We start from the raw sequence: 25,763 nt of genomic DNA on the forward strand, positions 1-25,763 counted from the left end.
AAAGACGGGAAACAAGGGTTGAGCAATATCGAATTCGCCGAGAACCTTCGACAGCTGCAGCTTGCCCAGGTACCACACAGTACAGACAATATTCTTTTCACCAGCCTTCGTATTCGCGTTCGTTCCCGTTCTACCTACATACGCATTTTCCCCATGCAATAGCTACTTCGTACTACCTGTATGTCTTTATTCTAAACCTTCTTACCCCACACGGATTGATAGCCGTGCACATTTTTCTTGTTGTATTTATTTTCGTAATTTTATTTGGCGCATGGCTGATGACCTCAAAAGCAGGTTATAGCGCAGATCGCTGGCGCTCAAGTTGGTCCGTCTCCGTTTTGTGGCATCACAGTGTTAGAGTGTCCAGGTACATGCTAACACTGCCGAAGGACGGTGTAAGCTAGAGGCCCCACCCACGTTCGGAGTTCGGGTAAGAGTCCAAGTCCTTGTTCCGCTGCGTCAGCCATTGAGGTCAGGCTGATTCTCTATTTAGGACACCCCCAACAGGCAAGGGATCTGGGATGCTGGGGGAGTATCCAGGTGGGGCGCCCTAAGAGCCCGCACCCCCTGGAACCCACCGCCTATGAGGAAGAGACGGCAGAACCTGTTGCTGACGATGTGTGGCTGTAGATATCTCGGCCTTCTCAAGATGCCATCTCATAGAACTAACTCGACATTGTCGTCTTTCGTACCCTATCGTACCCTGGCTTGCGTTGTCGACTGAGACATAGCCAATAACTATTCGGACGGCATCAACCCGGGGTCAGCCGTCAAATATTTTTGGTTGCAAAGCCAGGATGCACTAGTAATATTGTATTGTATCCCATCACTGGTATACAAGCTCTTAGGTATGTGTATTGATGTGTTCCTGACTTTCTCAGATGACACTGGCCTTGCCCTCGGTCCGCCGTGCCTCCTTTCCACTCTTTTTCGCTGGTATCATATGCAAATGTGCGTCTTGTACCCCAACATTTCTTCTTCATTTTCTTCTGGGTGTAGGATATATTCCTAAATCCCAATGAATGAGTCGCTGAATGCCACCGTCTTTTCTCTTGGCTGACCGCTCCAAAAGGCGAAATGTAAAAACCAAAGGAAGCCCCCTCCGAATGTAATTGTAACACTCCAAAATACACTTGTATGCTGTAGCCTGAACGCCTTGCGATTGCTCTGTTGACTTCTTCATCTTTCCCCTCGGCGATAGTGCTCACATGACGATGCATTCCCGATCTGGCACCTCGCCTTTCCTCTTGACCTTTTCAGTGTCTTTGTCGCCGCTACGACTCTTGGATTTGGCTCGCTTCTTCTTTCCGTGGAGGTGGTGGTGGTGATGGTGCTCCTTGTCCTTCTTTTCTTCACCATCGATCGATAGTCGCTCTGGTACGACAACAGCCACTGGGGTCTCTTCGTCGCCTTCAACACTCTCCCATGCCTCGCGCAGAGGTTCCTTACTCTTACTCTTCAGGCTTAGCCGCGACATGGTGATGCTGATACGGCTCTCTCCCGCCTGACTCGTGGGCCTGCTGCGTGTGCCAGATTTGGTGAATTTCGCCGCCGCCCTCGAGAGTCGTTGAGCCGTGGTCTCCTCGATCGGCGTGACTACTGGGGATGAGCCAGTCTCGGGCGTGATCGCAAGATTCCCCAGAATGGGTTCGGACACGGCAACACTTCCACGCCGGGATGCATTCGGACTGAGAAGCGCAGGAGCCTGTGCGACATCATCCTCGACGCTGAGACTCAACCGTGGTGGTCTTTCCAGCTCCGAGGAGAAGCGAATGCTGGGGCCTGTCGAGCTCAGGGTGGACATGTCAAAATAGCCACTAGCTGCTCTTGATAGCCCTGGTCGTTCGCTGTCGCTTGCGTTACTGACGGCCGCGTTGAGGGTCGAGTCGTCGTAGGACGGAGGCTCAGTCTCAGAACCCGTGACCGATATGTTCGTAACGTCTACCATAGGCACGATTTGGTAGAAGAGAAGGTACGGCATCTCATTCTTCAGAGATGCTTTGATATCGTCCACGTTGGAGACCCGGTTCTCGAGAGCGAGATCGTCGAACTTGACCCACTGAGCGTCCTCGTAATCTGGTGGCGGATCGTTGTCGTGGCGCCTGTTGTCGGTGAGAAGCTTAGGGTTGACTCGTGCGAAGCTGATGTAGTGCCCAGAGTGCACTGAGTCGCCCCTGTGACAGACTACGGACTGCAGGACCAATTTGTACTCCGTGCTGAGTGAGGTGTCCTCTTCGACCTTCGCGTCGTCTGCAACCATGAACCGTGGTAGTCTCAAGCTGTCGGGAATGTCGATGAATGTGTTCTGCCGCTTGGCGCGCCCATCCTCCGTCACCAGGTACCTTTTTAAACAGATTCCCACTACTGGTCGTTGATTGAAATGCATCAGAATTTCTCCATCAGTCTTTGGCTCGGTGTTCGGAACGGCGTGCCAAGCTGAGTGACAATGTCAGTTTTGTTGCCAAAGCTCCTGGTGGTGCTGCAAACTTACGTATCAGCCGGAAGAATTGCCAAGCAGGGATGGTGACTGCTTTCACAACTGTAGAGCCTTTCCGCTTTGCCTTCTGTAGCAGGCTCGCGGCGTCTGATTCGGTTGCTTTTCCATCGGCGTCCAAGACAATACGCTGGATGATGCTCGTTGACCTATGGCGGACAGCAGGACGCTCTGGGTCTGAGGTTGAGGGCCCGTCCGCAGGTTCTGTCGGTTCGACAACGGTCCAGCGTCGTTGTAAAGGTTCCCCGTCAACTTGATCCACGATCTCTGCCTCCTCCCCCGGATCCATTTTGACGAGTCGAATGGTACTTTGAGGTGTAAGAATCGGTCTGTCAAGCTTCTCCTCGACACCGACGCGGGAGACGTCCACCCTTGTGTTAAAATAGTCCTCCAGGCAGTCCTCAAGCTTGACACCCTTGCCTTCTGGGTCGACTGGAACCGCCAGGTTGAGGAGACGCTCGTATACAACCTTGTGGTCGTCTGCAACTTCCAGTCAGGCTCGTCAAGTCTCGGTCTCGAGTAATGGATTCTGTGACTCACCTTTGTCCCCCTTGCCCTGATGGAACAAGTCCACCTGCAGCGTCAGTAATGGCAGTTGCAGCGTCTCGGTAATGAATGCGAAGGCCTCAGAGGTGTCCTGCTGTTCGAGCAATTGAGCGTCTTTCCAGCCACAAGCAGCCAAAGCGTCTTGTATCAATTGTGTCTGTGGAGCCGTCAGCGCATGAATTCCTTTCTGGGACACCGTTAAAGGCTTTTCCGTACAAAGTCCGTGTGTATAAGCTTCCCGCTCCTCAACATGTTCACCCAGAGGCGGATTAAAGAAGCCAGATTTCGCTGTGGCTCGTCGGATAAGTCGTTCTTTAGCATGCACTCAAAAGCCTCCAGCTTCGCGAACATGGCAAAGAGCAGAGCATCGAGATAGCATGTGACGTTCCCCCTGTTCTCGGCCCCGACCATGTGAATCTTGGGGTCGTAGGGCAAGATGGTGCCAGACATGGACCTCTGGTGGAGGAGCAACATTTCGATGGCTTTTTCGGTGTCGCCGGCGGCGTATTTGCTTCTGAGAGCAAAGCGCAGGTGCTCTTTAGAGATATCATGTATGTCCATCTCAGCAAGGCGTTTGTCGATCTCGTCAATCTGTACCCAGCTACACGTTCAGTTTTGGCTCTTCTAGTTGGCTCTTCCTGGGGTCGAGATCTCCGAGAAATGCTGACCTTGGCGCTTTCTTTCTCCTTGTCAACGTCTCCGTTGGTCGTGGTGCTCAAGCCGCTCTTGAAGACAGATAGGAAAGACGACTCGGTAGACTGTGGTCGGGGAAGCGAAGCAGAGGAGTCAGCGTATATACTTTTTTGTTTTTCTTCTTCCTCTCCAGCTATTTGGCACTCGAGTCCGAGATCGTTTAGGTAATTTCTCCTTCTGTCTTTCTTTGTGCTGACCTTGTGTCCCTCGGAGGACTTGCTCCGACCGTGGGAGCCATTCTTCTCCTTATCCCTATCCCTATCACGTAGGGTGAGTAACCGCTTGGGTATGCTGGCCTTCATTGTGGCGTCGAGTTGTGTTCGTGGGCACCGCAAGAGAGTACCCCTGGCGGTGGTGTCTCAGGGTGCGTCGCGGGGCGCAGGGTCGAGAAGACAAGATGTTGAAGGTGACCAGAAGCCCATCGGCTCGAGGTTATCTTCCTAGAAGCATTCGCAGCATATCTCTGGATCGGATTGGTAAGGTACGTGCAGCAGCGGCAGTGAAAGGAATGAGGGGGCAAAAGAAGAGGAAAATGAGAAATAGTTCGGTCTTGGGGCTTGGTTTGAAGATTGACAGGATCGAGGTGTTGTAGGGATGGACGCTGGAGAGTTTGACAGTGGTCGCAAGTGTTGGGGAGGCACTGGAGTGATCTACTTCGAGGACCGCGCTACCAGGTCCCTGGGCATGGGTTCGGGGATGTGGATAAATTTTAGCAGCTGCTTAAAAAGTCACCATAGATGCAGGCGGTGGTAGGCGGGAAGTGATCTTCATGGGCTACGTAGGGCGCGTAGGTTGTAGCGAAGGGTGGCATCGGCCCACTGTTCCAACCGAACGCCTCTGACGAGAAGCGGCCTAATGTGCAAAGGCTGCTAGGTGTGCCCACTGTGCCACTCCACTACAAGCCACTGGCGGGGTTGTGGCCGTAGGAGGAAGAAAGGTCCAGCCTCCAGGCCTTCCCCGCGCTAGTGAAACTCTCTGAAGCCCCCTGATAAGACACCAAGCAGGATATGTGACAAAAATAAACACCGACTTGCCACTTACCTCTCCTCAAGGATTTGATTGAGACCGGGCAAGGCGAACAATGAAGGGTTCTGACCAGTTGAGTCTTTCCATACCTTACTGGTCATGATCGAGAGCCCCAGTCGCCAGGTAAAGTTGAGCAGCTGCTGGTCTACGGTGTACTACCAGCAGTAGGAGACAAAAAAAAAGAGAATAATTATAATATGACGTCCCTGTCTTCTGATCAGACCCCATTTAGTTATAAGGCGGCAGGGCGGGTTGGCCTCAGCTCCCACCAACCACAACTACAATATCGCTTACTGAGAGCTGCACCTCACTTGATCGCAGGGCAGATCGTGCAGAAGCCAACCACTCCACCAACTGCACCGTTCCTCCTTTCCCCTCCTCCTGCAACCATCTCACTTCAGAATGCGCTTGAGGCTGCATAGATCGACCTATCTGCCGCCGATCACCTCTTCCTACCGCAGTCCACCACTGTACTATAGGCCAACTCCATTTCGCGTCACCCGCTGATCCTGAAAAGATACGATTTCGCCAATTCTAGCGGCGGCAGAATGGTGTGACATTTGGCACCGGATTGCGCCAGCCTACTTGTGCCATGCAGGATCCGTCTTTCGTCTGCTGAGTGTGAATAATGGTAATGCCATAGTACTGGGACAATGGCCCGCATGTTCCAGAAGCAGCGAGGATTTCGTAAGCGGCGGGTTGCGGGCTGAATAACCAAGACATCGTGACTCGGGACGCCGTTGGTGTCATCTGCCTATCCCAAGCTGATGAGGCCCGGAATTTTCCCTCAACACAGATCATCCGAGGCCATACGGCTCGCGAGGCTGCCCTTCTTTGCCCCCAAACTCTCAGAATCTCGATGAGATGAACAATCGCTATTCTCTCCTCCCAATTTGTCTTGGCATTGGGCTGGGGACAGGCCACTCGATGTCCACCACCACCTGACGGTGCTAACACTCAAACCATTCGGTCGTCTCTCCACATCGTGTGATTCGTCCTGAGATCCATAATGCCAATTTTTTCTTGGGACTATCGAAAAATACAGAAACCTCGATACTGGTTGTCCATTGGGGATGGCCGGTCCGTGTAAATCTTAGTCCCGTCCATGCAGGATCACTTGCAGCGAACTATCCCAACACGTTGAGGGCTTCGTCATGATCAACAGAGCATGTCATCCTTGCGTCACATCTATCGGCCGAAATCATTGATCGTCGCCTGCCCTCCCCGCTGTTCTGGTAGTGAGTGCCACCCCCCAAAACCCGAGAACCCAGGCACGCCAGGCTTCTGGAACCGCCCTAAGCCATAGGGGTCCACCCACCCCAGCAGCACTGGGCTGTCATGCCTTGTTCGTGTGCGGGGGGAGCCTAACCCTGCTTGGTACAGCAGCTTCCCCAACCCAGCTTTTCGACGGAGCTCAAGTTCCGCGCCTTTGAGCATCGCCTACGGATCGGTTCTTCTACATTTCCGCGGTGCGCAGAGCCAATCCAATAAACACCATACGCCCGCCGCAAATCGTTCTTGCCGACAACATATCTATTGATACACTACCAAAATGGAAGTCTCAACCCCAGAAGAAGCGCCTCCTGTGAACGTCCACGCTCCTTTTACGCGCGCAGAGCGCATGGTGCAGCTCGCCGAGATCGACAGGGTGAGTTTCGAACCCCCCCCCCAATACCGTCTCGATCACATCTCTTTACTCATTCTTCCCAACCCAAATAGGATATCGCATCCCTCCTTGAGCTCACTGGGAAAGCAATCCAGTCCCTCGGCAAACAACGATCCACCGAGCCAGACCAATCACCCCCCACAGCCCAAGACCAGACCCAGGCCTTTCAAGAGAACATGGACAAGTTCCTCACTACTCTTCATGCTGTCGACGTGCGGATGAAGCGCCAGATCTTCGGGCTCGAGGAGGCCGGCATCCTTACGCTTGATAAGGCCAAGCCCAAGGATGAGGAGGGCGGCGCCAGGCAGTCGCTTGAGCCTAACGGGCTGGGTATGGTGGGCGATCTAGACGTCGGCTGGTTGAACAGTCGGAGCACCAAAGTCGACAGGGAGATGGAGGCAGAGCTGTGGACCAAGACGCGGCAGCACCTCGAGAACATTACCCACGCGTCAGGTGCTGCTGGCGGCGCTGACGGCGCTGCTGATAGCGGGGACGTGGACATGACAGGATGAAAGAAAAAGAGGTGGTCATGAGCACGTTCGAAACAGCGATCGTTCCTCGTCCCTGTTGGCCACAAACCTCGTTTCTCGTACAACCTCGGAGTCCGGCGCAAAGAATTTGGATGGACAATGCAATATATGATCACAGGGAACAGGTAAATACTTCAGAGATACCCCGGAAAATTTAACTTCATCTCTCCGCACAGATCATATCGACTTTCTTGATTCGAGGCCTGAGGCAAGGATGCGAGTAATTCCGTTTTCGGGAACAATTCTTATGTGCGTTAATTTTCAATACAACAAGGTGGCATCTGCTGCCAAGAAGAACCGAAAGACAAGGAAGAAGTATGGATGCTCCAGGGAAGGCTATGTACAGCGCCGCGCTCCGACAAGATTATATTCACATCCGACATACGTCAATATCTGCTCCTCTGGACGAGTCGAAACAACACCCAACAGTCGACTCGTAACCTACGGTCCAAGCTTGATTAGCTGCAGAGTTTGTTGAACCCGCCAACAGCCATGTTCGACGTGCTCGTGGTGAAGGACGACTCATCCAGCCTGGATTTATGAGCAGGAGTGGGTCAGCATTCAGAAAGAACTCTTGGGCCAATTATTCATTCAGCTTCTCAGATTTCGATGTCACTCACAGCGTCTTGAAGCTCAAACATTCATAATTCTCCTCGTCGGTATTCACATTGACGAAGCGCCCAAAGAACGCAACACAGCCCTGATTACCATTGCATGCAAACTGGCATTTGAAGGAGGCGTAGTCCGTGGCGTTGGAGTCGTGCGTTATGGATAATTGCTGGTAAGACGAGGCCCGGGGGTCAGTCAAAGGTTCACCGCAAGGTCGCCCGCAGGATATGAGAGGACGTCCAGGAAAGAAAGAGACCTATTATGGAGGGGAAGAAAAAGAACAAAAAGAAGAAGAAAAAGAAAAGGGGGGGGGGGGGCACGCTTTTACCATCGTGTTGTTGAAGCCATAAGCTGCCACGAAGCTCGGCTCGATGTCATACCCTGTGCCTGTCACGGGCGCGTCCACCAAGGCGTAGTCGATCGTCCATGTGGCCGTGTCGGTGCTGGATGCTGAGCTGGTCACACATGTCGCGGAGTTGGCTTCCGTCGAGGTAACGGCGAGTGCCGCCGCTGAGAATGAGGCGAGGAGAAGAATGGAGCGCATCTTGTCTTTTCTTTGTGTGTGGGGCGGTAACAGGGTGGGCGAGTAAGAAAGGAAGGATTAAGAGCGCTCAAGAGGTTACGGTCGACAGTATGGATGAGAAGTCTCTTGGCGTTCTCAACAAACGCGACGACGTTGTTGTAGGTCAGCCGTGCTTCCTACGCGGAAACAGCTTTTCAGCAATGACGGAAGGTTTTCCCGTCTTGCTATGAGTGAGGAAAGGAAGAAGTTGGCGCCTACCCCCCAGGATGGGAAACACCTTTGGTTATACAAACCCTCGGTCGGTAGATACCAAGGAGGGTCACCTTCCTCTTCGGTGCGCTTGGAAACGGCAAATTTCGGCCGAGCTGTCAGTTTTGCAGCACGGCAGCCAGGGGCGTTTGGCGAGCGGATGCGCCGTGCCGGGCTCCGCAGATCTCGGGAGCCGAAAACACGCAAATGGTGAACTTGGAGCTCAAGACAAAGACATTTGCTTTTCTTTGCCTTGTGATAGCAAAGAAGGGGCGAAGGGAATGCAACAAAATAATACTGGAACAACGTGGGTTGAAAGTGACTATATAGCAATAAGAGCGCCCCCAACGCCGCAGGTTTAAGGGGAAGATGAGGGGGGGGGGGGATGGGTGTGGCCTTGTAATTCGATCTGTATATATCCGGCTGCAATATAATCGAATGCACGCTTCCCTAAGGAGTGCCAGCCCGTGGGACCTGAAACTCCACCAAACATCCCATTCGCGTCACCCACCGTCGCATTCGGCGGTAGAACATTCCAAAATTTTCCGAGGTCGCTAGTCACATTTCACCCATTCTCATTATTCCTTCTCAATACTAAAGGGCCCTCCTTTCTCTTCTTATTCAGTGTTCTTGGGCAAGTACTGTGTAGAAAGAAAAAAAAAGGGGGGGAGGGCAAATCACTACGGGGATGGACTATCCGGGGTTGGGGAAAAAAACACCAGATGTATGACGGCTAATTGTTTATATTAGCCATATGCCATGCATACATGAGGCAGAGCGGTGGGACGGGGTGGGAAAGGTACAAAGTAGCTCGACAGGTGTTCGCGCGCCCAGTAACTGCCCCAAGAAGGAAATCTGTCGGTGGAAGATTAATTAATTAATCGATTGTGACGGTGACAGTTTTGCGCATTTCCCGGGGGGGGGGGGCAGGGAACTAACTTTTTCTTTTTCTTTCTTTTCGCACCCCTCCTTTTTCTTCTTCTTTCTGGTTCACCAAGACACGCCACACATTAGCAGGTTATCCTTCTGTACGTCTCAACAAGCATGAGGCACAATTATCCGCCCAATGGGAAGGCAGATGAAGACGCTTTCCGTGTTCGATTAACATAGCTCTAGGCTGGTTCCCCTTATTCGAGAAAAGAAAAGGAAAAGAAAAGAGACAAAAAAGAAGAAAGAGGCGTAGTGAGACGAGCGCGTCAAATTGTACATATAATCAAACCCCTGAGACAAACCTAGGACTGCTAGGACGGCCGGATTACGACCTCCGTTCTGCTTCATAACACGTCACCAGCCTCCGCCCGTGTGTGGAACAACAGGTCAGAAACAAAACTTTTCAAGAAGAGAATCGTAACTAACACAGCATTGTAAACTGCGCATTTACGGAGAATGCGAGGCAGCTAGCCGCTTTGTCTGTCCGTACGACGTCGATGGCTACAGATTGGGTACAACCAGGTGTTGCGCTTCACTGCAATGACCTCAGCCTGGTGGCCAAGCCAGCGAGAACGCTACCAGAAAATTAAAGCCATGAATCGATTCAACACTAATGATGCAACTTGTCAGCTGATGTTGTAGGGGAGAAAGAAAAAGACAAGTGCCCCCTATGACTGCAGAGGCCCCCCCCCTTCCACCCCGGGCACCCCTCAACCAAAACGCAAAACCCAGTCTCAAGCCAGAAGATAGCACACCAGGTACCACAGGGCTCACTCGTGTTGTACAACCTGTATCACATCGTAGGATAGGAGCATCTGCACTGCCGTCATTCACAACACATGTACTCGTCAACTCATCATCCGATTGCGTGAACCGAGCGGCAGGGCGTGCCTGTTGTGGTGGCTGCTTAGACCTTGAAGGTCTTAGTACCTTCGACCAGACCAGCCGCAAATTTGGTGATGACAGCCCACGCAGGTGCAAACTTGATAGCCTCATCCAGGGCAGGAATCGTGCCCGGCGTATTGATGTCGCTCCAAATGCAGGTGACATTCCCATCTAGGCCTTCCGCACTTCTGACCTTCAGCTCGTCAACTTGGGATGCTGTGCTCACCCCACCGGCTTGCTTCTCATCCCCAGCCGAGATGAGAGTGGAAGCTTCGGAATCCCACTCGATATCAACCTCCCACACCTTGTCCCAGTCCCGCCTCCACAGCAGGATGTGATTGAGCCCGGAGTTCGGCATCCGGCCAAACCGGTCATCCCAGTCGAGGCCACCTGCAACAGTGAATCTCTTAATTGGCTTCGCGAATTTGAGGTAGCAAGACTTGGTATTTTTCGCGTCAAGTGTCAGCTTTGCGTGGCCAGGCTCGTCGCCTCGCGCCAGTTGGAGAGACACCAGATCGCCATAGCCCTTCTGTGGTGGGATACCATCCACGACATTGTTGGCAACATTAGGCGGGATATCCGTTCCGTCGTAATCGCAATCAGTTATGCCGACTCTTGTCGTCGAAGCATGGCATTCAATTGTCTTTCCTGCCGCAGAGGGGAGTTCCGCGATGATGCGGCGCAGATGCTCCTCTATACCGCCAAATTTGATAGTGGACATCCCCGTGTCCAGGTTGACCGTCTGCTGCCAGAAAGCCTTGTATCTGTTTGTTGACGAGAAGGGCTCAGCGGTGAGGTTGTATAGCAACGTTAAGATGAAGACGCAGAGAAGAAGCAGGGGAATGTGATGCGTAATACGATGCATGAAAGGCATCAGAGGCAGAATGAGCAGCATGCTGAAGAGCGAAACAGACAGATATGGGGTCAGGGCGTTTGAGCCGTCAGCAGCGGTCTGGTTTGTAGCGTCTGTCAGCATCAGTCCGGTCTGCGCCGCGAGGATGATCAGGAAGGGCCCCAGGATCAAGAACTGGAGAAACCATGTCCAAGTAGGGAGAGACTTGGACCAGGGTTGCTCGTCGCCAAAAGCACCCGAGTCCTTCCCAGATTCTCGTTGATTTGTCGTCACATCTGCCAGCGCGGAGATAGAGCGTCTATATCTCGTGGCAAATGTCGTCCGGCTCTCGCCCTCTCCACGACTAGGTCTCCCGAGAAGAGGAGTCGTCGCACTGGGCGCAGATTCCCTCTCTGCCTCGTCATCCGCAGCTTCGTCGGAGTCGGGCCCGTCCACTTCACCTGGGCTTGGAGCGATGATGGAGTCCGCACTAATATTGTGCTCGTCTTCAACCTGCCCCTCGTGGTCGGCTCGGTACTCCTGACCCCAGGTCTTCTTGTCAGGCAAGGCAAACAGTTCTGCGACAGATATGAGAGTGGTCAAAAATAGTGCCGATTGGAGGAAGACGACGTAGTATCCAGAGGCAATCGAAAACCGGTCCTCCAAGACGGTGACTGCGACCAGAAGTGCCCATCCGATCGTGAAGAGCCAGATGTTGGCGTAGCCTCGGTGCAAAGCACTCGGCCTCGTAACGTCTGCGCCCCGCATGATGCACCAGAAGGAAAAATAGGCCAGCGATATCGACATTGCCCAGCTGCATCCAAGTCAGCATGGAAGTAACACGGCAGGGGACACAAGGGCCCGGGCCACAACTTACACTGTATACTTGCTGCTGTGCACAATAAATGGATTCACCTTCCGCAGCAGAAATGCCCCGCCAAAGACCAACGCTCCAGACACGATAAGAGCAAGCGGGAAGCGGATGATCCCTTTCAGACCACCAGTCCTGACGCGCTCGTAGTCACCCGGGTTCGGGCCAGGGTGCTCATAGATGCTGACATTGCTCGAGAAGAAGTAGTATTTGCCCTTCTTTTGGGCCAGGTACGTGAGCAGCATCAGGATAAGAGGCGTTGCGATGAGCAGTGTCAGCGACCACGCGAACATGCCTCTAAGGTTGAACAAGACGAGACTGCTCCCAAAGAGGTCAAACCAGACGCCGCCGCTGCCTTTGCCATTGGGCACCTTGGTCGTGTCGCCATCTGCTCTGTCGCCGACAAAGGTTCTGCTTGTGAGATCACGCATGGTGACGACAGATGACGACAGCATGTGCCAGAGGCTGGCGGGACTTGTGTGCTTGCGATCATCGTCTTGCGTGTGATACCTGGCCCGGGGTTGGAAAAAGGATAGGTCGAGGCCCCTTTGCCCATAGATGTCATGGAAGACGACAAAGTCAGTCTGGCTCTTGATGGCACCCAAGCTAAAGGCGTCGGAGGCTATGACAGAGCTGAAGGGGTGAGGAGCCTTGGAATAGGCGCTCATAACTTGCTGGTCGGTACTACGGAACAGTATCGCGCGACCGCCTGCACCCGCGCCTTCAAGGTTGAGGAATGTGTGGACAAAAGGCATTAGCGGACTGTTGCCGAAAGCTCGAGCCCCATAGAGGAAATCTTCTTCGCCGTTGTTGAGCAAGGCTACAATTCCGTGTTTCGGCTGGTTCCCAGCAGTCGTGAAGTACTTGATGAGCTGAAGCACAGTGATGACGCCAACACCATCGTCAGTCGCGCCGAACCCAGTTGAGACCCTATCCGGTTGTCAGAGCAGTTCAGATTGAAATGTGGAAGGACTTTCTCACGAGTCGTAGTGTGCGTTCACCAGAACGCCACCACCACCGATTGGCAGCTTCTGGCGGTTGTTCCTCTTCTTCCACCACTCTCCCTCCTCGTCCTCGGTACCACGAATATAGACAAGCACATTGGTCCCCTCAAAGTACGCGGCGACACTAGATACTGGTGACCCGGGCTGACCACTGAAAGACATGGTCACATTTGACATGAGATCGTTGAAGACGGTGACACCGTGACCAGGCTGCTCTTCCTCTGGTCTCAGTGATCGCAAGCTTAGAGATGAGTAGTTCGACCTAGCATACAGCCTCAGCATGAAGTTTCCAGAAAAAGAGAAAGAAAAAAGAAAGAAAAAACAATCCGTCTAGGCGGGGGGGGGGGGTCTTACGGGTATTTTCCAACGGTGGTTTCAGTCACCCAATCGGCTTCATTCTCCTCGAGGATCTGCTGGATGCGCAGTAAGAGCCAGGTCCGCACCTCATCATTCTTGTGGCTGTTGTAAGGGTGATAGCCCTGGGTGAGAGTGGACAGATCAAGCCAGGCTTCGGTGAGGTTGATGCCCGTGTAGGGCGTTGAGCTTGAGGGTGGAGATGGGACAGCTTCATTGACGATGACCAGAGATATGAGGAGGGCCAGATACACAATCGTGGTGAATATTGTGACCTGAAAAGGTCTGAAAGCGAATGGATTCATCCTGGACTATGGAGAGACCTGCAGGGAGGGTTGGGGGGATGTTTAATGAGCTGCACACACAACGCGTTGTGAAGGAGGGAGCAGCGCCCGACTCCAGTCCAGTAGCGATCACAGACCTGACACAGGTCTACGCCGATTCAAGGTTCCTCCACAGTGTCAGCGATAGTGATACATGAGGACGTCGTGGGCGGGCGGCAGTGCACAAAATTGTCGACAGCACTTATTTAGGTGGTTGGATGATGTATCGAGGCGGGCCTTCGCGTGCCGAATAACGATGATGCCCTGAAATGCAGGGATCTAGGTGCGACAAGCGAGGTCGGGAGGGGTTAAGAGAAAATCGCGAGTCGATGGATGGTTTGGCTGGTCGAAACACAAGGAATAATCAGTGTTCGTACGTGCTATTGCACAAGCGTGTAAAAGAAACATTCGTTCAATTTAATTTTTTTTCTTTCTCATTTCTTGGCCTTGTCAGACCCGAAGGTCGGTGGAAGTCTCGACACATGACGAGATGGCTGGCGTCATCGCCTCAACCTGAAGCTGCCCCGCGCCTCCCGCATACCTTAGCACGCCTAGGGTGTGTTAGTGAGGAGCCTGAAGCAAGTTTAGTGGGCCCGAGTTCTTCTGGCAATATACATATCTGCTTCACATAAAAACAAAAAAATCATGTAACCTGCATTAAAAGACAGTTTCCAAAGGCCTTGCAACATTTTGTCTATATGGATAGGAGTGTCTAAACAGGACAAATCCGAGTCACAATTTGCCTTGACGGACCGCAACCATATCAAGAAAAATCAACGTGTCGACCTTTTTTTTTTTTTTTTTTTTTAATTCTCTATTAGTAGAAGCTACCTATCTTACAGTCAGTAGTAAGTTCTCTCAGCCGTCAAACTGTCAGTCTGCCGTTGTCGTCTTGGTTTATGCTCCGCTGAGAGATCCCGTATCGTCCTTCCTGTCGGTAAGTTGACTCGAACTGGGTGAGTAGTAAAAATATCAAAGTCCGTAGAATCCGGTGCCCTGTGTCAGTTCTCTGAGATTTGATCGCAGTAGAATGCCGCGCTCATATTAGGCACCCGGAGGGGGAGGTGGTGGCGGCTGATCACCAGGAGGTGGTGGAGGCGCGCTGTCCGAGGGCGGCGGGGGAGGAGGGGGCGCCGAAGCACCTCCAGAGAACTGCTGGATCAGAGCAGTCAGGTTGTCAGAAGGAGGCGCAGGGGGCGCTCCGAGCCCAGGAGGGGCACCCATCGACGAGAATCCTGGATATCCGCCCGGGTAGCCCCCGTAAGGCTGAGCACCGGGGGGAGCCGCAGGAGCCTGATGCCAGGGTGCCGCGCCAGGAGCAGCAGGGCCTCCATAACCTTGGCTGTTGTTATTGTTGTTGTGGTGATTATTGTGATGGCCACCGTAATAGCTGCTGTCACCACCGTGGTTGTCGTGATTCCGCTCGCGGCGGTCACGAGCCCAGGGTGCAGGACCGCCGCTAGGCCCACTACCGCGGTCACCACGGTCGCCACGATCACCACGATCACCGCGGTCGCCACGGTCACCACCATCATGGTGATCGCGATCTTGGTTGCGGTTACGCCAGGGGGCAGGACCTCCTGTGGGGCCTCGCTGCCACGGCTTGGCATCTCCATTAGAGTGCGACCCAGGCCCGGCCTCGATGCGTGCAGGCGCCGTGCCGCCTCCAAGCTCTGCCATGAATTGCTGGGAACATTGTCAGTCTTCATCATTTTATATCAGACCATCTGGGCTTCCGCGTTGGAGAAGACATACCTCGTAATCAGCGTCGGCCTCTCCCCCACCGATGCGTCCCGCCGGCGGTCGACCACCAGGTCCATCGTTCCGCCAGTTCTGGCCACGTTGTCTGTCAGGACAGTCACGGGCCATGTGGCCTGCATTACCGCACACACGACAGATGATGCTGGCGGTGTAGTTCTGCTTCTCGGGACAGTCGTACTTGCGGTGTCCGATCTGACCGCAATTCTGGCATGCCTGATTCTCGTCGTCACGAAGGGTTCCGTTGAGAGCAGCCAACTCACGAAGCTGGTTACGCTTCAACTCGTTCTGGCCTTCAGGGATGGAAGCAGCCTGTTCACAGCGTCAGCCGGTTGATATCCGACTGGAAGTATCAAAGGGGGAGGGGAGGCACTCACGGTCTCGATCACGTTGTGAATCAGCTTCTTGGCCTTGTTGACCTTTTCTTCGGTGTCGGCCATGATCAAGCAATGCAGATCCTCTTCCTGGTTACTAGCGTGAGCTGCATCAGAGCGACCCTTGCCCTCCTTGACAGAGCCCTTGCCACGGATGGCAATCTTTGCGCCCGATTCGGTCTCCATTTTCTTCAGAGTATTTCCACGAGGACCGATGAGTAAGCCGACTTAAAACAGGGAAGAGCTAAGTGTTAGTATCGTCATCAGAAGAACAGAATTTGGGAGCACGGTCCGATCAGTGACGCGAGCCTGCGGAACAATGCTGCTATTGCGCGAGGTCTGAGAACTCGCCAAACTGCGGGGGATTGTGATATGGTTAGAAAGGTTAGAGGGTTAGCAATCATACTGAAGTTAATCTCCGGATAGTCATTGACCGGCACGTAGACCTTCTCCTGGGTCTTGGTGGGTCGTCTGTAGTCCTGGGGTGGGTGGTAGTTAGGAATGGTCTTCATGGCCTTCTCTATCAATTTGTGTCGCTCGTCCTCCAGGCGCTTTCGGTATCGGTACTCTCGGGTGTTGACACGCCGACCATGGTTGTCGTACATGGGAGCAGGCGAGGGCGATCTGTTCGAGGGAGGTCTTGTCAGTGATGGTCTGGACAAGTGGGGTTATGGCGAGGTAGTTGGAACGAGTGCTTACCTGTCGCCATCAGCAGGGACAACATCGTCAATCTTGAGTTTCTGGCTGATCTCCTCGATTCGGAGATGCAGCGTGTACGCCTCAAGCTGCTCGCTGGTCATGTTTGCGACAATCGCAGTGGGAAGGCCCATGAGCCCGGCAGCCTTGTTCTCGGAGGCTTCGCCCCATCTGTTGCGCTTCTTGCGGCGGCGAGGACCATCTGCATCGGTTCCTAGATGGCGCTGTTTAGTATTCAAAAGTTATCGGCGTCAAGTGGTGGTATGCTGCAATACTCACTGGGCTCAGGGCTGCGACCGCGCTTCAGGTCGCGATCAGGGCCATCCACAGATGGCGCAGACCTGACGTGGTCATCCTCGTCCTTGAAGTCTCCATCGCCACCAAATCTGCGAGACTTCCCCAGGGGAATGTTGTTGGATCCAGTGATCCCTTGATTTCTCCACGACATCTTGATGCGCCCTGCAGAGCTGTGCAGCTGTGGTTGATGGACAGTGGTGTGAGGTTGTGGTTTGAGGATGCAAGGTTGGAGATTTTTGGCGAGCCCCAGCAATCGAAACAGCTGGGTCAAAGGAGGCGATCAGCCCCCGGGAATGACTAAGCCACCCCAGGCTGGTGGCCGCGTACTCTTCTAGCAGACACGTGCCACAACAGTACTGACTCTTGGCAGACCCTCCACTCACCCACCCTATTTTGAGCTGTTGCAAACCAAAGAGAATCCATGAGCATTCATACACAAGCTTATCAGTTCAAAATAATTCCATGTATTTGGAGATTTTGAAATAATATTTCAGTATCCCTTTATCCTGCCCGTCCCCAGCACACTTCCAAGTTTGAACTCCTGGTAGCATATCAAGGTCGTCAAGATTCCAACTTGGAAGCTCAGTGGTACGGACATTGCGTGATCACTTTCGGCTTTGTGGTAACCCGGAGTGGATACGTGATATTAATTCATCTTGACCCTTCTATGTGCTCATGATGTCGATTGGTCTCTGGCTGGATCTCATATGTCTTTGTTTGGGGGGAAGGGGGCGGGTTCGTGATATTTGAGCACTACAACTATGGAGATGAGTGCATTGATGCGCTACAGAAAGAAGGCAGAGGGAGGAAAGACGAAGGGGAAAGCAGCCAGCTGGCTGAGGCTATCTAGGTCGAGGTTGCCTGGCACTAGCATGGCCAGTGACTCACAGGCCTCGCACAATAACCATGAGAACTACAGCTCTGGCAATCTCTCGACCCTCAAGAAACAGTACCGTCGCTAGATGCCTCTCATTTCTTGCTATCCTCCTTCATGCCGGCCTGCACCCAATTCCGGGCACTGGCCGCCTGCCTATCCAACTCCTCTTCGCTCAGCTTGGCTTTCTCAAAAGCCGTGTGCGGTGTTGGGACGTGACGACCCTTCTCGAAGGCAGGGCGCTCGAGCAGCTTGTACAGCCAGGCCTTCAGGTTGGGAAACTCATCGATGTCCACGCCAGCCCACTCTGTGTAGTGGAATTATTAGCTCCGACATTGAGCTGCGATTAGAATAGTCAGGGTAGGGGGTGGGTTTATAACTTACTAGCCGAGGCAACCCATCCCCAGCAGCTCATATCAGCAATCGTCACCCTGTCACCCACGAGGAATCCGGACTTGGACTTGGCGAGCGCAACGTCCATGACACGATCTGCCCGGCGTTAGAATTCTACTGCGAAGCCAATAAAGACGTTCATATTCGAGACAGGTCCACTGCAGAACAAACAGCGCAAATTGCTTACAGAGACGGCGGGTCTCGTTCTGGTAACGAGAAATTCCATAGGGGATCTTCTCAGGTGCATATCGGGTGAAGTGGTTGGATTGCCCTTGCATGGGTCCTAGACCTCCCATCTGCCAGAACAGCTGCAGATGCTGGTCAGCATCACCCCAGTGGAAACTGCCAGAGGTTGAAGTAGAAGATCAGTCAGTCTTACCCAGTTGTTCACCTCATAGTATTCTTTGGTGTCACGAGGATACGACACCTTGTGCTCCGTGTCGTACTTGTCTACGAGATACTGCATGATCGATCCCGACTCGAACAGTCGGATGGTGGAGCCATCTGTGAACTTGTCGGTCAAGGCCGGAATCTAAATCATCGGTATTCAGCCGTATTTCTGGCGGCACCACTCTCAGCTAGAATCCGAGGTCTTTCTTACCCTGCCATTGGGGTTGATATCGAGAAACCAGTCCTCCTAATGATCATTTAGTCAATGAGCCATCGGTATGGTGGATTCGAGGGAATAGCTGCCTGACTTTCTGCACATTCTTCGTGATATCGATGGATGTGGTCTATTTCAGAGTCAATGAAAGTTACTGAGGCTGGTGATGCGACGGACGTTCTGACCTGGTAGGACAACCCGAGCTCCTCAAGGAGGATAGAGACCTTAATGCCGTTTGGCGTCCCGAAGGTGTCTGCAAAGAAATCAGCAGCTGAGGTATGGATGAACCAAATTACGGGTGACGGGCGGTCTGACATAGATGAATATCAGATTGGCTGGCCATTTTGAGATGCGTTGCAATTTTATTGAGTCTTGCTGTCATTGTTTCGAGTCAGGACTCTCGAGTTGCCAGGTGCGTGTAGTGTCTTATACTATAGTACAGAAGTGCATCCCAAGGTCGAGGGGCTTTCAGGTTACTAATCCGTGGGCTTAGAAATCAAAGATTGTCGCACCACTTATTGGATCTCAAATGCATCTGTGCATTCCAACATCATAGACAAGTACCCATTGCATCGCTACACCTTCTACCCCACAACAACCACAGTATATAATACAGTTGAATTTATTATTATGAGAGGTTGGCTCAATTTGAATAATGAAATAGCTCTGTATACCGTATTGTATCATCGTTTTCATTTACCTCTTTCGACACGGTACCCGGTGCATCAATGCGCCGGCAAAAGCAAAGACGGAAATCTCAGTGAATAACTCTGCCCCCTCATAAAAGTTTGTCCCCGCTTCCTTGTGTTTATATCGTCAAATTTAAGGCGCAATGCTCTCCACTATGCATGTGAGCCGCCACCGATGACATGATCATGGAGGGCATATCAATGCATGTGCCGTACGCAAGTAACATCTGCACGGCGAAGCAATTCGCCAGCAAGAACAATAGACCAGTCAGCGGTTACATGAGTAGCAAAAGAACAGGTTGAACCATCCCTTATAGAAAAGGCCTTGCACATTTGTAACCTGAGTGAAAAGGCCCGATTTGTACCCTTCATTCTCTTGCCCCCGAAACGCAAAGAAAAGAAAAGGAAGGAGGGAAAAAAAGGAACAAAAGGGAAAACTTTACATCGAGCTTTGAGCATGATCTGGAACTGTTTGTCTCTGAAAAGAGCCCACTGTTTTAGGGGCCGACGAGTGGGTTAAAGGACAAACTCGGGCGCAGCAGCCGAAAGCATGCTGGTACAGTACCGAGCGTATGGGCCTTGGTCGCAGTTCAGGGGTCTGCAGAGACAGGTTTTGGTCCTTAATGCATCACCGCATCATTGCGACATTGCCAGGCTTGGTTACAGACACACAGTAGACATTTCTGAGCCAAATTTCAACAGTGATCAAAAACAAGGAAAGTAACAAAAAATTGATATACAGTTAAGGGCACTGAATTATACCTGCGTAATCCGTTACTCACCCGTTCTGTCGCTCTCCAAACATTGACACTTTGGAAGACGTTGTACCATACGGTCCGAGAAAAACATCCTGATCTCCTATGGGAAGCTGAGTCCGAATTGACCTGAGTCTCTGAAGGGATAGCAGCTGACAATATGCGTCGGAATTGGTCGTGATCGTTTATATTCTTGATGCAGAATATTCTCGTATGATACTTGTCGCTTTCATTAACTCTGTGGTGCTCGGCTTCTTAAATTTCCTTGGTCGTTCGCAGCTGGACCTTCCGCACATCCTTATTATTCATAAACGGGATTGCCCAGATCTCCTTATTTGCCTAATGCATTATTGATTCCGTGGTGCGATCATTATTTGCAACCCAGTTTTCCTGTGTATCGTTGCACATGGTCCTACATGTATTGAGAACGTACTGACTTGTAATCCTCCGAAACTGGTGCGGATTCGAAGCAAGATCCGATGATACATAATTTTTGTCAACCTCCCCCCCCCTCTCTGGGTGTCAACACACGCACAGGTCTTTTACTGGCAGAAGGAGTTGCTTTCATGTGCAACTTCACCAGTAGACCCTTTTTTCTGAGCATTGTGGCGATAAGTTTCCAGTAATTAGTCTTCTGATGATTTGGGGGATCCACTCTGCACACACAAAGTGAAAATTCTGTCCCGAGAGAGAGAATATGAGTCAAAGAAAACTTACATATATTTCATACAACAGCAGCTACGTAGCTCAGGGGAAGAGCGCCGGGCTCATAACCCGGAGGACGTTGGATCGAAACCAATCGTAGCTATAAGTGTTACATTTTGCTTTTTGCTTTTTCTTCTCATACGCTCCTTTCTTCAGGTTTTGCACCCCAGTTTTGGCAGCCCCCCCCCTTCAGTCTGCTTGCTTCGAATTTAGATAGGATCAGAATTGTTCCTCTGTGAAGTGGCAGTTAGTCAGCCTCTGGCCATTGAAGGCATGTCACCGAAATACTGAGCAGGACAGACCTGGAGTCTTGCAACAATGTCTTTCAATTAGAAGCTCTGTGCAATAGACTGGGGGTCATACACATTGACATATATTCCCAAGATGCCATAGCTTGGAGCCTGGCCAACCCTTGTCACTTCAATAGATTCGGCCCAACCATCTTACACTGTTTTGCCCCACCTGTGGACCCCGGGAACCAACGATCCTGGGTCTGCTTATACCATGTAAGATATATAAATGCATGTACAATACACAACATAAACCGTGAGGGAAGAGGATTGTTCTCAAATTGATACAGGCTAAAACTTCTAGGTTCAACATATTACCATGTTCAAGTCAAGAATACTTGATGCTAACGTATTAGTTGAAATGCGGCCCCTCGTCAATAATACTGGCCTGTCCGACCATCTCTAACATCGCAAGTGATTGGTCTGGACTTGAAGCTTTGGCTCATGCGCGAGAGAGAGAGGGAGGGAGGGAGAGCTCTGTGACCGTAAAAGATACTTGTAAGTAAGGCAAAACGATGATAATGATTTAATATCTAACTCGGGGGGGTGTCTGAGTCTAGTCCCTTTAAGTTTTTGTCGCCAGGATAACCACGACCGGAAATTCGAGCCTGACTTTCTGCCCGTCGAGGGCCAACTCGAGCTCATCCCAGAGCTGCTGCAGCTCAGATTCCGGAATGCGCGGTACCAGTGTCGCGAGGTGAGCCCGAAGCCACGCAATGTCATGAAAAGCAGCCCAGCTGTCATCATGCTCAATCCACACTCTCTCCTCTCCCTCTCCAACTCTGTCCTCACCGATGCGGTCATCGCCACTCAGCATCCACTGGCGCGTGCTCCCAGGGGAATTCATATACACCCTCTTGACATCCCTCCACTCACCTTCCGGCAGTGCAAGAGGCTCATAGGCCGCATTGGAGAGCCTATACGCACGATCAAAGAGAGGGCCCGTCGCTCTCCTCGCGAACTCGCGCCAGATGGCCTCCCACGCCCGCTCGGCGGGCTCGTTCCCTAGGATGCGCGGGACGGCGTAGAAGCTCACCACGAGGGTGCCGCCCGACCTGATCTGCCTGCCAAATTCCCGCACCGCCTCGCCCGTGTCCACAAAATGCATCATCTGGCACGCGGAAATGAGATCGGCCGCCCCGTCTTCCACGCTGCTCTGCTCGGCGCGCTCCTGGAGGAAGGTGAAGTTCCGCTCTGGCAGAGGAGAGTTCTCGGCGAGAAGAAGCCTCCTGGCGAGGGCGGTGTACCCGTCGTTTGGGTCTGAGACGATGACGTGCTCGAAACGAGAGGCCAGCCTGCTAGAGACGACTCCACAGCCGGCGCCGACGTCGTGGGCTGTGGTCCAGGCGGCCTCGGATTTGCGGCCGTGATAGTTGTGGATGAGAGAGAAGAACGACTCTGGGTAGGTGGGGCGGTAGGCGAGGTACTGGTCCCAGTCCACACCCTGAGCAGGGGCAAAGCCGAGCTCTGGTTGTCCTGCAACTGAGGAGCAGCTAGGGGAAGTAGACATTGTTTTAGACGTCAGATACACATATCTATACATGTATTTTCAATTAGAGTAAAGAGAGATGAAATGATAACATAACTTCAATGCATTCGTTTCATCAATCAGCCCAAAGGAAAGGGTAAAGTGAGAACAAGGGTAGAACCCATCCCTCTTTGTTCAGCGCTGCGCTTGTTGGGGGTTTCTCAGTGGTGCTCCAGGAGGAGACCAGAGCCCGTGCCCCACTAAAATTTCTTATCGCGATAGCAATGACAAGCAAGATTTCCATCGCTGCTCTTCTCATAGTAATTCTTGCTGTTCCTATCAAACCATCCCAAAACAATACAAACCCATACAAACTGACGAAATGGCAAAAACAAACACCAAGAAGGGCGGCAAAGGTGAGCATCTCCTTTTAAGAATCATCTTACCCCCTTTCCCATCCCATGATCCCCCATCTTCCCTCCTCCAACTCACAAATTTCATCACTAACCTCGAGTCTCATGAACCTAACAAACAGCCCCCTCCCTCCACTCTCGCGCCGCCCGCCGCGCTACTTCCCCCTCCATCAACACGGACAAGTCCCTCAAGGACGTCCAGCCACCCTCTGAGTCCCTTAACCAGCGCCCCTCCGTGCTGGGCCTCTACCAGAACGCCGGCGTGAACAAGAAGGCCAAGCGCGGGCGCAAGGCCGTCCTGAGCTCTCGCGCGAGAAGGCGTCACGAGCGCGGCCTCGAGCGCGCTGAGGAGATCCTGGACAGGACAGCGGTCAAGGTCTCCAGGAGTAAGGATTCGGCACGAAACATTGACGGGCGCAAGAAGACGTGGGACGAAATTAACGCTTCGGCGAAGGAGAAGGAGGCGGCGGCGGCGGCAGCAGCAGGCGTGAATAAGTTTGCTGGATTGGCGGATGATGGCGGCGAGGACGAGGACGAGGACGACAACAAGGTTGATGAGATGGATGTTGCGATGCAGGAGGCTGGAGAGCCGGCCACTGCTGTGGACGCGAATAGCGTAGGCGTCTCCGTGCCAGCGCCAGCACCGCCGCCGCAAGACGAGGACGAGATCTTGTGAGATGATCTGAAAGGGGGAGAAGCGAAGAAGAAAGGTGGGAAAAAAATCAAATCGGCATCGAAATTGTTCATGAACAGGCGTTTGGGGGATCTGATACCATACGGAATCATAAACATCTTTTGCTTTCTCGGAGAGACTGCAGGCTTTCTACATGCTACAGTCTGACGCAGAGTATTCAGCCTTTGGCCGCTTCACGAACTGCGCGCCTCCAGCTGATCAGTACTGAAAGCCGCCCTGAAAAGAACAAAACACCAGCCTCTTCAGACACATAAACAACTTTTCCAAGGCGACTCAAGAAAGGCAAGAATACTGCCCGCCTCATCTTCGATCGCTCATGCTCCTCCTGGCCCATCACTATGGCTTCTGCCATCTTTCCGGCCCTGACTCAGATCCTCCTAGCCTGCGTCTCATCCAACCATGAATGGCGGCTCGTATCATCATGGCCGTCGAGGACATCATCCCACGAGCTCCTGAGATGATCGCGCAAGCCCGGCGCCGAACTCCGCCGACGGAGTCTCCTCTCATGGACTCGGTCGCCTGGCGCATCCAAGTGGCTCCGCAGTGATTCCGCCCAAGAGGTACAAGAGCTTCTTTCCCCCAGGAAAGGGAATCTCGGACGCTTGTAGAGCACATCCATCTCCCACGCATCCTGTCTTACGCCGCCTGAGCAGGAGGACGAGGAGTCCCGCGGCTCCGCCGACTGCGGCCCAGAGGACGCCGTGTAGTACCCGCTGTCCCTGGAGAGCTCCGCCAAGAGCCCCCGACCACCAATGATCTGGACCCGTTGGCTCTTGCCCCTCTGCACCGAATCATGCGACTGTCGCAGCTCGGCGGTCTTCTTCTTGTGCGAGTTGTTGCAGATGCGCATGTTGTCGTTGCCATGGTAGAGAGACGAGGAGGAGGACAAGGACATGGATAAACCATTACCGCAACCCTGTACTGAGCATTCCCCCGCAATGGGTGGTGAGCCATCCCACTTGAGAATACCGCGGCTGATGAGATCGATTAGACCTGGCTCCTCGATGAGCACCATATGCCCTCGCGTAGTCTCGGGCCTGGGTATGACATCCTGCAGGGTCCGCTCTATATCGTTGTACTGCCGCGAGATGGTGTCCTGGTCTGTTCCCGACGTTGCGAATTCAGCCGCTCCAGGCCGCTGCTGTCGAGCCGCGGAGGATCTCTGCAAGTTTTCTCTGCTAGAGGGCACAGAGGGATGCTGAGGTCGTGGACCGCGTGGTCTCCTTCTTGGCATGTGAAGGCTGCCTGACGACGCTGCCTGTTGAGGTCGTTGCAGAAGTACTTGTCCTTCTGTGGACGCCTTGTGCCGTACATCGTGTCCAGATCGCACGTCATTTTGCCTGGATGAGAGGTTCATGCTCCCCGCAGCGGCAGGAATCTGAATCTGCTCGACTTGAGGTGGGATGTGTATGCGAAGATCTGGCGATCTCAAGGCCGCTTTGTGCTGAACGCGAATGGTTGCAGGTTGAAAGGGCGATGGGCCATCTGGAGGTTCCCTCGACACACGCGAGATGTTCAGAGGCGCCGGGACCAGCGAGGGATGATTTGGTACAGCCGACAACCTCACTTCGTCCCTCCGTTCGTGGTGCCTTGCCGGGGCGGCTTCGTGATGATTTTCTGACCCTGGGTCGGGTCGGCGTGGAAGATGTAATTCTGCAGACTAAATTTGTCATCGGTTTAGTCTTAATCGTGACCGAGAGGGAAGTGTTTCTGAAGGAATGTGCAGAAAAAGAAAAATAATGACTTGCCTCTCGTCGGATCCCTTCACAACCAGCCTGCGGAGGCGCCACGCCCTGCCTCACCAGCTTCGTCCGACAATCCGCACAAATACTCGGGCTCTCCACCCTCACAGGGCCTTTGGAGGGTGATTGCGGCCCTCTGCGTACCCATGATGCGACTGAGCCGCCGCTCTCATTTCCATCTCCTCCTTCTTCTTCCTTCGCCTCTGCCGTCCTTACTTTTCTTGTCCGGACTAGGTAGAGGGCGAAGTGGCAGAGCAAGAAAAGACCAAGGATCACCCCCGCCGTGACGCAGAAGCCCACGAGCACCGCCTTCGAAAGCCTGCCCCATGTGCTTAGTAGGACGCCGCCGAGGACGGCGTTGAAGACGGCAAGGGTGAAGGGGAGGATAAAGTGTGCCGTGTCGTAAACGAACTTGTAAGGTCCAGAGAAGGGTCGTTCGCTCATCTCGAAGAACACCGCGCCCACGAGTCCCAAAA

At 52.9% G+C, this 25,763-nt stretch overlaps 8 protein-coding genes and 1 non-coding gene across 9 annotated transcripts; 3 read left to right on the plus strand and 6 right to left on the minus strand.

Annotated features, from left to right (window-relative positions):
• Positions 1–795: 795 nt before the first annotated feature.
• M406DRAFT_349460 (cysteine proteinase) lies at positions 796–4,035 on the minus strand (the record flags this gene model as incomplete). Its single annotated transcript, XM_040922469.1, has 6 exons — positions 796–2,436; positions 2,492–2,974; positions 3,035–3,197; positions 3,257–3,631; positions 3,709–3,798; positions 3,931–4,035. The coding sequence occupies 6 exons, from the start codon at positions 4,033–4,035 to the stop codon at positions 1,205–1,207; spliced, it is 2,448 nt and encodes an 815-aa protein (XP_040781890.1). The 3' UTR covers positions 796–1,204.
• A 2,276-nt stretch (positions 4,036–6,311) lies between these two features.
• Positions 6,312–6,937, plus strand: M406DRAFT_248997 (uncharacterized protein; the record flags this gene model as incomplete). Its single annotated transcript, XM_040916578.1, has 2 exons — positions 6,312–6,407; positions 6,479–6,937. 2 exons carry the CDS (start codon positions 6,312–6,314, stop codon positions 6,935–6,937), a joined length of 555 nt encoding a protein of 184 aa, XP_040781891.1.
• Positions 6,938–7,413: 476 nt separating this feature from the next.
• On the minus strand, positions 7,414–8,108 carry M406DRAFT_326343 (uncharacterized protein; the record flags this gene model as incomplete). Its single annotated transcript, XM_040920073.1, has 3 exons — positions 7,414–7,486; positions 7,576–7,733; positions 7,893–8,108. 3 exons carry the CDS (start codon positions 8,106–8,108, stop codon positions 7,414–7,416), a joined length of 447 nt encoding a protein of 148 aa, XP_040781892.1.
• Positions 8,109–9,411: 1,303 nt separating this feature from the next.
• Positions 9,412–13,901, minus strand: M406DRAFT_285744 (uncharacterized protein). The gene is made up of 5 exons (XM_040918638.1): positions 13,242–13,901; positions 12,836–13,071; positions 11,861–12,784; positions 10,436–11,797; positions 9,412–10,339 (listed from the first exon to the last, which is right to left on the minus strand). The coding sequence occupies exons 1-5, from the start codon at positions 13,515–13,517 to the stop codon at positions 10,174–10,176; spliced, it is 2,964 nt and encodes a 987-aa protein (XP_040781893.1). The 5' UTR covers positions 13,518–13,901; the 3' UTR covers positions 9,412–10,173.
• Positions 13,902–14,704: 803 nt separating this feature from the next.
• On the minus strand, positions 14,705–16,811 carry M406DRAFT_326345 (uncharacterized protein; the record flags this gene model as incomplete). Its single annotated transcript, XM_040920074.1, has 7 exons — positions 14,705–15,221; positions 15,291–15,381; positions 15,428–15,605; positions 15,671–15,894; positions 16,074–16,291; positions 16,367–16,577; positions 16,643–16,811. 7 exons carry the CDS (start codon positions 16,809–16,811, stop codon positions 14,705–14,707), a joined length of 1,608 nt encoding a protein of 535 aa, XP_040781894.1.
• Positions 16,812–17,377: 566 nt separating this feature from the next.
• On the minus strand, positions 17,378–18,905 carry M406DRAFT_344401 (glutathione S-transferase). Its single transcript, XM_040921972.1, has 8 exons — positions 18,847–18,905; positions 18,717–18,784; positions 18,626–18,661; positions 18,529–18,564; positions 18,307–18,459; positions 18,115–18,235; positions 17,919–18,023; positions 17,378–17,841 (listed from the first exon to the last, which is right to left on the minus strand). Exons 1-8 carry the CDS (start codon positions 18,872–18,874, stop codon positions 17,630–17,632), a joined length of 759 nt encoding a protein of 252 aa, XP_040781895.1. The 5' UTR covers positions 18,875–18,905; the 3' UTR covers positions 17,378–17,629.
• A 1,806-nt stretch (positions 18,906–20,711) lies between these two features.
• Positions 20,712–20,783, plus strand: M406DRAFT_t16. Its single transcript has one exon. It is a non-coding gene; the product is annotated as a tRNA-Met (tRNA).
• Positions 20,784–21,535: 752 nt separating this feature from the next.
• M406DRAFT_67292 (uncharacterized protein) lies at positions 21,536–22,480 on the minus strand (the record flags this gene model as incomplete). The annotated part of the gene is made up of 1 exon (XM_040925059.1): positions 21,536–22,480. The coding sequence occupies one exon, from the start codon at positions 22,478–22,480 to the stop codon at positions 21,536–21,538; it is 945 nt and encodes a 314-aa protein (XP_040781896.1).
• A 495-nt stretch (positions 22,481–22,975) lies between these two features.
• Positions 22,976–23,314, plus strand: M406DRAFT_234204 (uncharacterized protein; the record flags this gene model as incomplete). The annotated part of the gene is made up of 1 exon (XM_040915974.1): positions 22,976–23,314. A coding segment is annotated over one exon (339 nt), but the record flags the coding sequence as incomplete, so codon positions are not given.
• Between the last annotated feature and the right edge of the window lie 2,449 nt (positions 23,315–25,763).

Source organism: Cryphonectria parasitica, assembly GCF_011745365.1.
Source record: "Cryphonectria parasitica EP155 unplaced genomic scaffold M406scaffold_1, whole genome shotgun sequence".
Lineage (NCBI taxonomy): Eukaryota > Fungi > Ascomycota > Sordariomycetes > Diaporthales > Cryphonectriaceae > Cryphonectria > Cryphonectria parasitica.